The 13857-nt window shown below is 39.8% G+C and overlaps 2 protein-coding genes across 2 annotated transcripts; both read left to right on the top strand.

Moving 5' to 3' along the window:
• Positions 1-336: 336 nt before the first annotated feature.
• Positions 337-6390, top strand: lrit1a (leucine-rich repeat, immunoglobulin-like and transmembrane domains 1a). Its single transcript, XM_062995241.1, has 4 exons — positions 337-458; positions 1607-2067; positions 2996-3301; positions 5375-6390. The coding sequence occupies exons 1-4, from the start codon at positions 337-339 to the stop codon at positions 6388-6390; spliced, it is 1905 nt and encodes a 634-aa protein (XP_062851311.1).
• Positions 6391-11356: 4966 nt separating this feature from the next.
• Positions 11357-12022, top strand: lrit2 (leucine-rich repeat, immunoglobulin-like and transmembrane domains 2). The gene is given in 4 exon segments (XM_062996378.1): positions 11357-11598; positions 11600-11698; positions 11700-11843; positions 11845-12022. Coding segments are annotated over 4 exon segments (663 nt in total).
• Positions 12023-13857: the final 1835 nt, after the last annotated feature.

Raw genomic sequence — 13857 nt, 5'->3', positions numbered from 1 at the left:
TGTTTGTTCTTGTAAAACATGGATTAAGAACAAGGGATAAAATCAGTCTGCACTATTTGAAATTTGGAGGTATTTTAAACCTACATTGAACTAGTCTGTATGTGTGCAGCTTATTAAATTCCCAGATGTGACATGACACACATGGACATGCGGCTCACTAATCCTCCTCCATCCCTGTTATATGTGAGACCCATGCTGGTCACATAACACTATGAGACACTGAGCAGGACATGCAATGTATGCTGCTGAGATTTCGATAGATGTAAACAAGCAGGCCAGAGTGTTTACCTCCAGACTCATTTTATTAGAAATAGGTGCTTAAGTGGGAGGATAAAGATGATGCTTTTTGTTCTTTTAGCTCTGTTGCTTGTGTCAGGTATATTACCAGTTGTGCTTACCTCATGTCCCTCTCAGTGCAGCTGCTTTTATCACAACCTGAGTGATGGATCCAAGGCCAGGTGAGTGAATTCTCTAACATTTATTTGTATTCTTATTTGTATCAGTCAGAACAGCATTTTCCACAAACAGGTCTTTACAAACATACTTTTAAAATTGTATTTATAATTATGTAAATAAATAGCTAAACCATTTAACATGTATTATTATTGACTGATTGGAAATGGCTTTTAATATTGTAATTAATCTACATTTTTTAATAATTTTATATTATTATTGTGTGTATATTTATCAGTTCTGGATGCATAATTTATTAAAAAGTAAAACAGTATTATTGGGCCGTATGTGTACATACATGTGTGTAGAACATACCACTGATTAAAATGTGCCCTTTACAGCTGGGTACAACCTGGATAAGTAATGACAGAATATAAGGACAGAAGATAAGTAAATTTGACTGCTTAAAATCACCCTAAAATACTTAAATACTAACTATAGTGTTTTTATTTTCTCCAAAAATTCATTCGATGTCCTTATGTGAGTAAGTGAGTACAGGTAAATAAATAAAAATTATACTATGTGACGCCCTTTACTAGATTAGATGTACATCCAGAGCAATAACAAATATTCCAACAATAGCCAGAGATTAGCTAGAGGAGACAAACTGATGTTTTGTAGTCAACAATAATATAATATTACCAATCTAGAAATTTTATTCTATTTTTGTAATAAATAAATAGAATCCAACACTTGTTGTGTTATATTAAAGTACATTTCATGGTCTTTTACTTCTATGCAAAGGGGGTGCACATTTTTATTGTACTTGAATTCAATGAACCTATTAAGAACTCACCTTATTGTAAGACAAAGTACAAGGCTTTGATGTCACTAACACCTTAATGGGGCGGTGGCGACAGTAGCACTGTCTCACAGCAAGAAGGTCCTGGGTTCAAAACCCAGTTGGGACGGTCTGGGTCCTTTCTGTCTGGAGTTTGCATGTTTCCCCGTGTCGTGTTCCTCCCACAGTTCAAAGACATGCAACTGAGGTGAATTGGAGACACTAAATTGTCCAAGACTGTGTTCAATATAAACTTGTGAACTGATGAATCTTGTGTGATGAGTAACTACTGTTTCTGTCATGAATGTAACCAAAGAGTGTAAAACATGATGTTAAAATCCTTAAAAAAATGTCTCTGATTTTATTCTTTAGGAGTGTAATTTGTAATGAGCCGGACATTTCGCTGGTGCCTGCCAACTTCCCTGCCGACACCAACAAACTCAGAATAGAAAAAACTGCCATAAAGAGAATCCCAAGTGAAGCTTTTAACTACCTTTCCAATCTGGAGTTTCTGTGGATGTCCTTCAATGCGTTGTCCACACTGAATGTAGAAAGTTTTCGTGGACTGATAAGTCTGGAGGAGCTTCGACTTGATGGGAACTCCCTTACTGCTTTTCCTTGGCAGGCATTAACAGACATGCCAAGCCTAAGACTACTTGATCTGCACAACAACCAGCTGTCTTCAGTTCCTGTGGAGGCAGCAACGTACATAAAAAGTTTGACATACCTTGATCTCTCAAGCAATAACCTGCTGACCTTGCCATCTGACGTTCTTAATGTTTTGTTGGCAATCAAACCTGTCCAAGGAGCAGAGAGTTCGAAAAGGATTCTTGGTAAGTAACAAATACTGTCATCAATATTTTAGGCTAAAATAATGGGGTTGTTTTTGACACTTATACACTGAAAATAACACAAATATAATATAAAAACACTGAAATAAAAAGCTGATTCTTACAATTTCTCAGAACCCTGAGCTATAACACAAGTTTAAAAGTGAAACAGTGAGGAAAATCCAGCTAAACACAGATACATGTGGAGGCTTTCAGAGATGATTTAATGGTTATTTCACACAAACGCAGATCTCATATTCGCACTTTAATGACGTCTGAAAAAAGCGACTGTTCATTGTTTTGTTCATTTAAAAATAAATAAATAAATTTTTTATAAAACAAACTAAACATGTTGAGTTTTGGGGGAAACGTTGAGTTTAAGGGTACAAATTTCTTGACAAAGGGAGTTGAGCAAAGATTTTGAGTTTAGGGGATGTTGAGTTACAAGGTACAGCACACATTGATGAACTTACTCACCTACACTTTGTGACAATTTAGTGTAGCCAATTAATATATCATATAATATAGGGTGGCTCGATGGGTAGCACTGTTGCCTTACAGCAAGTAGGTCCTGGGTCCGATTCCCAAGAGGAGCGATCTGGATCCTTTCTGAGTGGAGTTTGCATGTTTTCCCCATGTCTGTGTCCTCCGGGTTTCCTCCCACAAGTCCACAGGCATGCAGTCACTTTAATTTGAAATACTAAAGTCCCCTAGGTATGAGTGTGTGTCCTTGCATTCTTAAATTAAACCCTAGACAGTTCTACACTTGAGAAGAATTAAATAAATGAATATAGTAATAATGTCTTGTGATGAACCTGTGCTTTGTCCAGGGTTTTTTCTCTTTTAGTCCAAGTGAGACCCTGACCGGGACACATAACCATGCTGTCCATTTATATAATTAATAAATTTGTTACTTTTTGTCTTGCTGCAGGACTCCATGACAATCCTTGGCTTTGTGACTGTCGATTATATGACCTGGTCCAGTTCCAGAAGTCTCCTTTTGTCTCGGTGGCATTCATTGACACCAGACTGAGGTGTGCTGATCCTGAGAGTCTGTCAGGAGTTCTGTTCACTGATGCTGAGATGAGACAATGTCAGGAGCCCACGGTTCATACAGCTGTAGGACGCATCAGGAGCACAATAGGAAACAACGTGCTACTGCGGTGTGGTGCTATTGGTGTCCCCATGCCTGAGCTGACATGGAGAAGGGCCGATAGAAACCCATTAAATGGAACAGGTCAGTATAATGGTGGGCTGGGAAGATGTATATATCAGTAACACCAGTACAACATAAGAACACAAAGAGGTGATAAAAGTGTACAGAACTGTGATTATACAGTATAAATCTGTTTGTCATCATTAATTAAAGTTGCAGTTTGTGGCTTTTTTTATAATAAAAATTGAAAGTGTGGTATGTTGGCATGCCTAAAGCATTTTTAGTTAGATCTGTCAGTTTGGGGGTGGCAAAGTGGCCCGGTGAGTAGCACTGTCACCTCACAGCAGAAAGGTCCAGATTCTTTTGGTCCATTGCCTGTGCTAGTTTTTGACATTGAACTTGAACTAAAGAATCATGGGTAACCTGTAACTACCTGTTCTGTCATGAATGTAACCAAAGTGTAGTACATGACCTTAAAATATGAATTAAACAAATAAAAAAAGGCGTGTTTCGCCAACCAAATCAAATCTGCTGTTTCAAAATAATATGATTTGAGTTGCTTACATTTTAAATTGTTGAATTATTTACTTTATTTATTTATTGTATTTCTTGTTGGCTAGTGTTACAAGAAAGAAAATGACTTGCTTTATCATTAGCTGTAAATTTCTAAAGTAGCATTGCACTGATGGGCGTGGTCACATAAACAATCATGGCCAAGTGATGTCTTTAGTGAAGGCCATTTTTTATGTAACAAGGGCTACGGTTTAGGCCAAATGCCAGTCAGTCTTACTTTACATGAGTGTTTTAGGAGACTGTAATGACTGTTAGATTAAATGTGTGTTAGGGTGAGTATATAATAATAATAATAAAAATAATAATACCTCAATTACTACTACTACTACTACTAATAATAATAACAATAATAATACCTCCATTACTACTACTACTACTACTATTACTACTACTAATAATAATACATCCATTACTACTACTACTACTATTACTACTACTAATAATAATGCCTCCATTACTACTACTACTACTGCAGTGGCGGCTGCTGGTCTTTCAAAGAGGGGAAGCTCATTGTCGGCTTACATCATAAAATTTGTCAATTTATTTACACATTAATTCTGCCCTCCGTTCCTTTTACAAGAAAATGGCCTGAAATGGGTTGCAGTTTGTCTTTCGACTTCACTGGCAAAATCCGCGATGGGACTGAAGCTCCCAGTGATTAAGTGACTAATGAAGTGTATTGCTTTGGCAATACGAATGTCCCTATTTGTCATGCCAATAAAGCTTCTTTTGAGTTTGAGAAGTGACGGTGTAGCGCTCAAACTAGCTGTCAATCAAAATGGGATTCAGCCTTTCCACTGATCCTCCAATCATCTTGCAGAAGCTCAGCGTCCAGACCCGCCCACAGCTCCATTCACCCCCAGAGACGCTCAGCGTCCGGGGGCGGGACAAAATCGAGGCATTTATCCAATGACCGGCGAGTTTCGCAGTCTTAGAGAAATCGCCACTGTACTACTGCTACTACTTCTACTACTACTAATAATAATAGTAATAATAATAATAAGGCACGGTGGCTCAGTGGGTAGCACTGTCGCCTCACAGCAAGAAGGTCCTGGGTTCAATCCCCAGGCAGGGCGGACCGGGTCCTTTCTGTGTGGAGTTTGCATGTTCTCCCCGTGTCTGTGTGGGTTTCCTCCGGGAGCTCTGGTTTCCTCCCACAGTCCAAAAACATGCAGTCAAGTTAATTGGAAACACTGAATTGCCCTATAGGTGAATGGGTATGTGTGTGTGTGTGTGTGTGTGTGTGTGTGTGTGTGTGTGTGTGTATGTGTGTGTGTGTCGGCCCTGCAATGGACTGGCGCCCCGTCCAGGGTGTTACTGTGTTCCTTGCGCCCATTGAAAAGCTGGGATAGGCTCCAGCACCTCCCCCGTGACCCTAATTGGATATGCGATTAAGACAGTGAGTGAGTGAGTGAGTAATAATAATACAACCTAGACATGAGTTAAATTACCCTCATGTTATTAAATTACCCTCATTTTCCAGAATAAGCAGTCCTTTAATTAGAGCATATTGCATCTTTATCTTTTATATCCTTTGTTTTTACACATTGAATCCAATTATTTTTTTTCCTCTGTTTGCAGTTCAGCAAGAGAACTCCAAGGACGGAATAGTTTGGTCTATTTTACATGTATCAGCAGTCTCCTTTCAGGATTCTGGCAAATACATCTGCAAAGCAACAAACTATGCTGGGAGTGCAGAGGCTGTGATTTCTTTAATCATAACAAAGTCCCCAAAGACAAAAAATCAAACAGGAAATGGAAAGAAAAAGAAAGGGAAAACGGCAAATCCAGTTGAGAAGGCGGTGTATCAAGAGAATCTTGCCAGATACATTTCTCCAAGACCCTCCCCTGTTGCTGGGCTAATTAACCCTACAGTCAACCCTTATCCAAGCATGCAGAGCGATAGCGTTGAAGAAAGTGTTACAAATCCACAACCAACTAGTCCTGATGTACTCCTTGAGACCAATTTGAGTTATCTTAATGCTAATACATCCTCTCTACAGCAAGATCCCGACAGAATTGTCCGTTCTGTCAAAGTTATAGGAGATACAGACTATAGTGTGTGTCTGAGCTGGAGAGCTCCAAAGGCTAAGAGCACCACTGCCTTTAGTGTGCTGTATGCCGTATTTGGAGAGCGGGATATGCGCAGAATTAATGTTAGTCCAGGGAATAACCGGATCCTCATTGAGGGCTTGGTTCCAAAAACAAAATACATTGCTTGTGTATGTGTACAAGGCCTAATCCCTAAAAAAGAACAGTGTGTTTTCTTCTCGACAGATGTGGCAGCAAGCACCAGTGGGACCCAAAAGCTCATTAATGTAGTTGTAATCACGGTGGCCTGCATCATAGCCGTACCTCTGACTGTGATAGTCTGCTGTGGAGCGCTCAAGAGAAAAATCAATAAACTTCTGAGTAAAAAGACCAAAGACATTCAGGATTCATACACATTTGAGACTCCCAGCAACAAGGCAAAAGAACTGGAGGAGGACTTCCTGAACAGACTAAGCCCAGAGGAATCCAACAGATTATTGTCACCTCTGTCTAGCATGGAATCCATCTCTAAGATTGAAGGACAGCCAAATGAGCATTTGTGCTGACAGTTCAACTCAACCATGACTCCACCACCTAGCCTAAGTATCCAGACTTAATGTACACACAATGTTTGAGTGCACAGAGCCTGTAAAATATATAAATAAAAAAATATATAAATATATATGGTGTCTAGTTTAAAAGACCTTGAGTTTCAAGGTATTTTTTCCCATAAGGATGTATGAGAAACCTGTTAATGTGTTTTCCATGGTCCCGTAGAACTGCATATATTTTTTACAGTTTGCACTATGTATATTTACAGTTACAAGTTACAAGGTATCACTGTGTATGTATGTATATATATACAGGGGTTGGACAATGAAACTGAAACACCTGTCATTTTAGTGTGGGAGGTTTCATGGCTAAATTGGACCAGTCTGGTGGCCAATCTTCATTAATTGCACATTGCACCAGTAAGAGCAGAGTGTGAAGGTTCAATTAGCAGGGTAAGAGCACAGTTTTGCTCAAAATATTGCAATGCACACAACATTATGGGTGACATACCAGAGTTCAAAAGAGGACAAATTGTTGGTCCACGTCTTGCTGGCGCATCTGTGACCAAGACAGCAAGTCTTTGTGATGTATCAAGAGCCACGGTATCCAGGGTAATGTCAGCATACCACCAAGAAGGACAAACCACATCCAACAGGATTAACTGTGGACGCAAGAGGAAGCTGTCTGAAAGGGATGTTCGGGTGCTAACCCGGATTCTATCCAAAAAACATAAAACCACGGCTGCCCAAATCACGGCAGAATTAAATGTGCACCTCAACTCTCCTGTTTCCACCAGAACTGTCCGTCGGGAGCTCCACAGGGTCAATATACACGGCCGGGCTGCTATAGCCAAACCTTTGGTCACTCGTGCCAATGCCAAACGTCGGTTTCAATGGTGCAAGGAGCGCAAATCTTGGGCTGTGGACAATGTGAAACATGTATTGTTCTCTGATGAGTCCACCTTTACTGTTTTCCCCACATCCGGGAGAGTTACGGTGTGGAGAAGCCCCAAAGAAGCGTACCACCCAGACTGTTGCATGCCCAGAGTGAAGCATGGGGGTGGATCAGTGATGGTTTGGGCTGCCATATCATGGCATTCCCTTGGCCCAATACTTGTGCTAGATGGGTGCGTCACTGCCAAGGACTACCGAACCATTCTGGAGGACCATGTGCATCCAATGGTTCAAACATTGTATCCTGAAGGCGGTGCCGTGTATCAGGATGACAATGCACCAATACACACAGCAAGACTGGTGAAAGATTGGTTTGATGAACATGAAAGTGAAGTTGAACATCTCCCATGGCCTGCACAGTCACCAGATCTAAATATTATTGAGCCACTTTGGGGTGTTTTGGAGAAGCGAGTCAGGAAACGTTTTCCTCCACCAGCATCACGTAGTGACCTGGCCACTATCCTGCAAGAAGAATGGCTTAAAATCCCTCTGACCACTGTGCAGGACTTGTATATGTCATTTCCAAGACGAATTGACGCTGTATTGGCCGCAAAAGGAGGCCCTACACCATACTAATAAATTATTGTGGTCTAAAACCAGGTGTTTCAGTTTCATTGTCCAACCCCTGTATGTATATATATATATATATATATATATATATATATATATATATATATATATATATATACATACACCAATCAGCCATAACATTAAAACCACCTCCTTGTTTCTACACTCACTGTCCATTTTATCAGCTCCACTTACCATATAGAAGCACTTTGTAATTCTACAATTACTGACTGTAGTCCATCTGTTTCTCTACATACTTTTTTTTTAGCCGGCTTTCACCCTTTCTTCAATGGTCAGGACCCCCACAGGACCACCACAGAGCAGGTATTATTTAGGTGGTGGATGATTCTCAGCACTGCAGTGACACTGACATGGTGGTGGTGTGTTAGTGTGTGTTGTGCTGGTATGAGTGGATCAGACACAGCAGCGCTGCTGGAGTTTTTAAATACCGTGTCCACTCACTGTCCACTGTATTAGACACTCCTACCTAGTTGGTCCACCTTGTAGATGTAAAGTCAGAGACGATCGCTCATCTATTGCTGCTGTTTGAGTTGGTCATCTTTGAGATCTTTATCAGTGGTCACAGGACGCTGCCCATGGGGCGCTGTTGGCTGGAAATTTTTGGTTAGTGGACTACTCTCAGTCCAGCAGTGACAGTAAGGTGTCTAAAAACTCCATCAGTGCTGCTGTGTCTTATATTAACACACCACCACCATGTCAGTGTCACTGCAGTGCTGAGAAGGACTCACCACCCAAATAATACCTGCTCTGTGGTCCTGTGGGGGTCCTGACAATTAAAGAACAGCATGAAAGGGGGCTAACAAAACATGTAGAGAAACAGATGGACTACAGTCAGTAATTGTAGAACTACAAAGTGCTCCTATATGGACAGTGAGTGTAAAAATAAGGAGGTGGTTTTAAGGTTTTAATGGCTGATCAGTGTATGATATATCAAAATTAAAAACTCCCAGTTGAGCAAACCAAGGGCAAAAGTTCCTCTCTTAAGGAAACCTTAAGATGAACCAGACTCAACAGATACCCATCCTTATTGGGTGGCCTAAAGGATAATTTGAATGCATTAGATTTAAACAAACCATACATACACAAAATAATTTAAAACAGAAGTTATAACTAGTAAAAAGCACAAGAAATAGTGAGTTCTGGATGTTTTTGGTGCAGACATAGCAAATTCCCATAATATCTAGCAGGAGCGACATTGTTGGCATGGCAGTCTCAAACTCAGATCTCAACCTCAGGTAGATGAAAAGGTTCCCATGAGAAACCATCTCAGGGTAACAGAATATGTAGTTAATATGTGATATTCACTAACTAATAGAAATATGTCACGGTTGCAAAGAGTGGTATGAGACCCCAGAACCCCAAATTATTAAAGCATATCTAAATGGTAGAACTAGAAGGTAACACAGCTCTGAAGGCTTTAATGAGACCACCTCCCCCACCATCAACAAACCTGAGTGATTGGTGAAGAGAGGCAGAACAACAGCAACCCAACATCCCTGATCACCACAAATCTCTATAACCTCCAACCCCAAAACTCTGTCTTTCGCCTTAGTCTTTGTATATGTATAAACACTTTGTTGTTTGTGTGTGTTTGTGTGTGCATTAGAATTTGTAAAGGTTCCTGTACATGGTGCATTAACCTATTTTTGCTCCGAAAAACAAATGAAACACGGATTTTGATGTAATGTGCAAACCGTTGCTCAGATGGAGTTGTTTCAAGATTACGAATAATATTCTGATGTAACATGACTCAACATTAAGCCCCCAACCATTGTAAGTAGAGCAGCATTGTAAGTAATGACTTCTGATTCCAGCAGAAATGAACATTAACTGAAGGATTAGTGATCAAACAATAATCCATTTACTGTTATCTTTGAGACAGACCTAGTAATACATATGACTCAGTGCCTTACGGAGCACATCAGGGATTATTGTTAAGAGGCTTTAGCTGGCTGTACCAGTAAGCATGCTCTGTGCACTGTTTCTTTGACTTTCACAGGACAACAGACACCGTTTATAATGGACAGCATTCAGAAATGGACGTCATATATCCCTTGTGTGGTGTTCATAGTTTTGTAACTCAGCCAATGCTTGCGGGTCTGGTGGACCCACCGCATTATTGTGTTTTTAAATCAATACGGCCATAACTTATTTAACATACAAGATATCAGATGTTTAAGTTGTTTACAAGCAATAAAGACAGCATATTTGGTTAACATGTACTATTTACCTGTGTGGGATCATATTTTAATTAACAGTGCCATCCGTTTGTTGTGATAAAATATAAAAAAAGGGAAAAATCACTATCAAAATATGGCTGGGAAAACGTGTTTACTTTGACCAAATCGAAATAAAACAAGTTTAAGAAATGTAAAACATCTGTCAGTGTAAGAAACAGCAGCCTGAACAGATACAGTATCTGTATCAGTCTACACATCAGTCCCACTGTCTATTCATGCTCGCCTATACAACACATGAGGGTCAGCTATACTGTGTGTGTGTTGCATACATTCATTTGATGCATGTATGCTGTGTCTGTCTGTCTCTCTGTCTGTGTTTCTGTCTGTCTGTCTGTTTCTCTCTGCCTTCCTGTCAGTTTTTTTTCTGTTGGTCTGTTTCTTTCTCTGTCTGTCTCTGCCTGTCTGTCTGTTTTTCTCTATCTGTCTGTCTGTCTCTGCCTGTTTGTCTTTTTCTCTCTCCGTCTCTCTGCCTGTCTGTTTCTATCTGCCTGTCCGTCTGTTTCTCTCTGTCTGTCTGTCTGTCTGTCTGTCTGTCTGTCTGTCTGCTTCTCTCTCTGTCTGGCACTCTGACTATCTCTCTCTCACACACAGACACACACACTCACAGCAGGACATGTTGTAGTAGGACAGAGTAGAGGGACCTGAACACCACATGTGTAATACAGTATAAATGTGTAGGGAGGGTGTACAGTGTAAACTCATTAAAAAGTGTTATTTTATATGTTCTTTACACAAAATGAGCCAAAGGCAAGGAGTCTGAGGTTAAAGTAATAATAAATAGCATCATTTTCTTTTGGTAATCATTGAAAACGGTACCCACAGTCCCAAACAACACACAAGGGTTATAATCTCCTGGCTTAAATTTTTTAAAGGGTTTTAAAATTGTGGGACCACCAAAGAGAAGTTGGTTATTTCTACTGGAGGTATATTAAATAACAACAAACAAAAGTGGTTCAATTATTGTTTGTACTTTTACTGACACCAGAAATCAGGGTAATTTCAAAGGTTTTACAAAGTATTTTTTAAGTGTCAATCCATTTTTTTTATCTGATATAAAGTTCAAATTCCCGAAAAAGTAATACTTTATTTTGAATATGATACTAATAAATTTGGTGTAATTCTTAGTCACAAACCCATTTCAGTGGGGTCACAATCAAGTCTTAGTTGGTCATCTTATCAATAGCAATGCATCTGACATGTTGGTGGATGTCAGGTCTCCTGATGGGCCACTTTCCATATTCCCAGCCTTTCCTTTGGCAGCAAATTAAGAGAATGTCTATATAAATATTTGTATTGCAAGCAAACTATGTGTAGGATCAGCATTATGTTGACCAGCTGTGTTGACCAGCAGGTACCTGGTTACCATACACTTCAGTCACTATGATACACCCGAAACGGGGTTGATCCATACTGGTCCAGGTATCAACACCTACTCAGTCAGACCTGCTGCCTGCCACTTAGTATGAAGTCTGTGTGACTCTAAAGAATCAACCACCCCGACAAGGCCAATGCATTGTTCTTGTGAGAGGAAGTGATTTCAGAAAAGTTCATATACATTGTGGTCATTGTACTTGCCATGGTACAGGCAGTGCCAGCAGGAATGTATGCCTGCACTACTTATATAAAGTTTGACTGCTTAGAATGTTTCATGGAGGACTAAAGAAAAAACAGGAGGCAAGAAGAGGAAACACAGATCAAATAAAAGACATGGGACCTTTGACAGCCTCCAGGCTTCTAGCTATGAGAGACTGTGGAAGGATTCAAGCGAGGGCCGCAAGACTTGCAGGAGGTCTGATGAAAGGAAACACAAGGCCAAATTTAACCGCAAACATACAAGAGTTCTACTGAATGTGCACTCCTAGAAGCCTTTAGTGCAAGACTCATCACAAGGTTATATATGAATTCATTTATTATTTGTTAACCGATTTATTTTGCTCAGGGTCACTGTGGGACTGCCACCCAGAAAACACAAGGTGCAGGGTGAGAATACACCCATATAGTCAGTCCATCACAAGTCACTTACTTACACCTAGTGGTGTCCTGTCAGGAATGTGTTACTGTATCACAGTGTTACTGCCCAGTGATTACAGGGAAACAGACCCACTGTGACCCATAAAAATCACATACAAAACTTACATTTATAAATGTTTTACGTGCTTTGTAGACAAAGAAAGGTGTGTCTCAATTATTTAATCACAGGCACAAAACATAAATATTCACCGATCAGCCATAACATTAAAACCACCTCCTTGTTTCTACAATCACTGTCCATTTTATCAGCTCCACTTACCATATAGAAGCACTTTGTAATTCTACAATTACTGACTGTAGTCCATCTATTTCCCCTCATACCAGCACAACACACACTAACACACCACTACCATGTCAGTGTCACTGCAGTGCTGAGAATGACCCACCACCCAAATAATACCTGCTCTGTAGTGGTCCTGGGAGAGTCCTGACCATTAAAGAACAGCAAGAAAGGGGGCTAACAAAGAATGCAGAGAAACAGATGGACTACAGTCAGTAATTGTAAAACTACAAAGTGCTCCTATATGGTAAGTGGAGCTGATAAAATGGACAATGTGTGTAGAAACAAGGAGGTGGTTTTAATGTTATGGCTGATGGGTGTATGTTAGTACTAACAGAAATACAATGCTGCTGAACACAGCTATGTTTGTAATATTTTGTGTGTATTTGGGTTTTGTATTGTAATTGCAGTTGCTACTTCTGACTACTTATAAATCTCTATTTTTCTCTCATTGAAGACAGACTAGCTGATCCCCTAAAGCTCCAATCTTTGATGACGTAAAGGAGTAAATTTCTTTAAGATCATTAAGCTTGTGCTTGCACAGCTGTGTAAATGTCGTGCTTACAGTACATCATTATACATCATTATAGCTTCAACAATGTACAATATTTATTAGTAGCAAAAAATATTTATTCCAGAATTCGTTCAAAGTCGTTCAAAGCAGCATTTTTTGATAAAAACAACCAATATATGGTTTAGACTCATAAATCCCCTGGTATTATTATAAATCAAATAAACTTCAAGTATATTTTATTAGTATATCATGTACATTGGCTTAAAAATGACAACCTTACATCTACAAGGTGAACCAACTAGGAAGGAGTGTCTAATAGAGTGGACAGTGAGTGGACACAGTATTTAAAAACCCTAGCAGCGCTGCTGTGTCTGATCCACTCATACCAGCACAACACACACTAACACACCACCACCATGTCATTGTCACTGCAGTGCTGAGATGATCCACCACCAAAATAATACCTGCTCTGTAGTGGGTCACAAACAATGTATGTAGAGAAACAAATGGACTACAGTTAGTAATTGTAGAACTTCAAAGTGCTTCTATATGGTAAGTGGAGCTGATAAAATAGACAGTGAGTGTAGAAGCAAGGAGGTGGTTTTAATGTTATGGCTGATCAGTGTATATGTTACATGTTTTTGCATGGAGAAGGCTCCTTCCTACCTCTTCCTGTGTGCAAAGTTTTATACGTTTTATAAAAACTTGGTTGGACTGGTGTGGTGTGGAGGAACTTCACTGGGCTGGACTGAGATCTGACCTTGAGCCAGTTATCAGATTAATCAGAATATCAGTTGCAATGCGGGCCTTTGTGTTTAACATCAGTGCATTACCACCTTACAAGTGCTTAAGAGCAGAAAGTATTACAGACA

The sequence above is a fragment of the Trichomycterus rosablanca genome, chromosome 5 (assembly GCF_030014385.1).
Source record: "Trichomycterus rosablanca isolate fTriRos1 chromosome 5, fTriRos1.hap1, whole genome shotgun sequence".
NCBI lineage: Eukaryota > Metazoa > Chordata > Actinopteri > Siluriformes > Trichomycteridae > Trichomycterus > Trichomycterus rosablanca.
Note: the sequence above shows the minus strand (reverse complement) of the source record. Positions and strands in the feature narration are given on the sequence as shown.

Coding starts and splice junctions, on each gene's coding strand:
- lrit1a (XM_062995241.1), top strand. CDS start 337: ATGATGCTTTTTGTTCTTTTAGCTCTGTTGCTTGTGTCAGGTATATTA. Junction 459..1,606: donor AGTGATGGATCCAAGGCCAG/GTGAGTGAATTC, acceptor TTTATTCTTTAG/GAGTGTAATTTGTAATGAGC. Junction 2,068..2,995: donor GAGTTCGAAAAGGATTCTTG/GTAAGTAACAAA, acceptor GTCTTGCTGCAG/GACTCCATGACAATCCTTGG.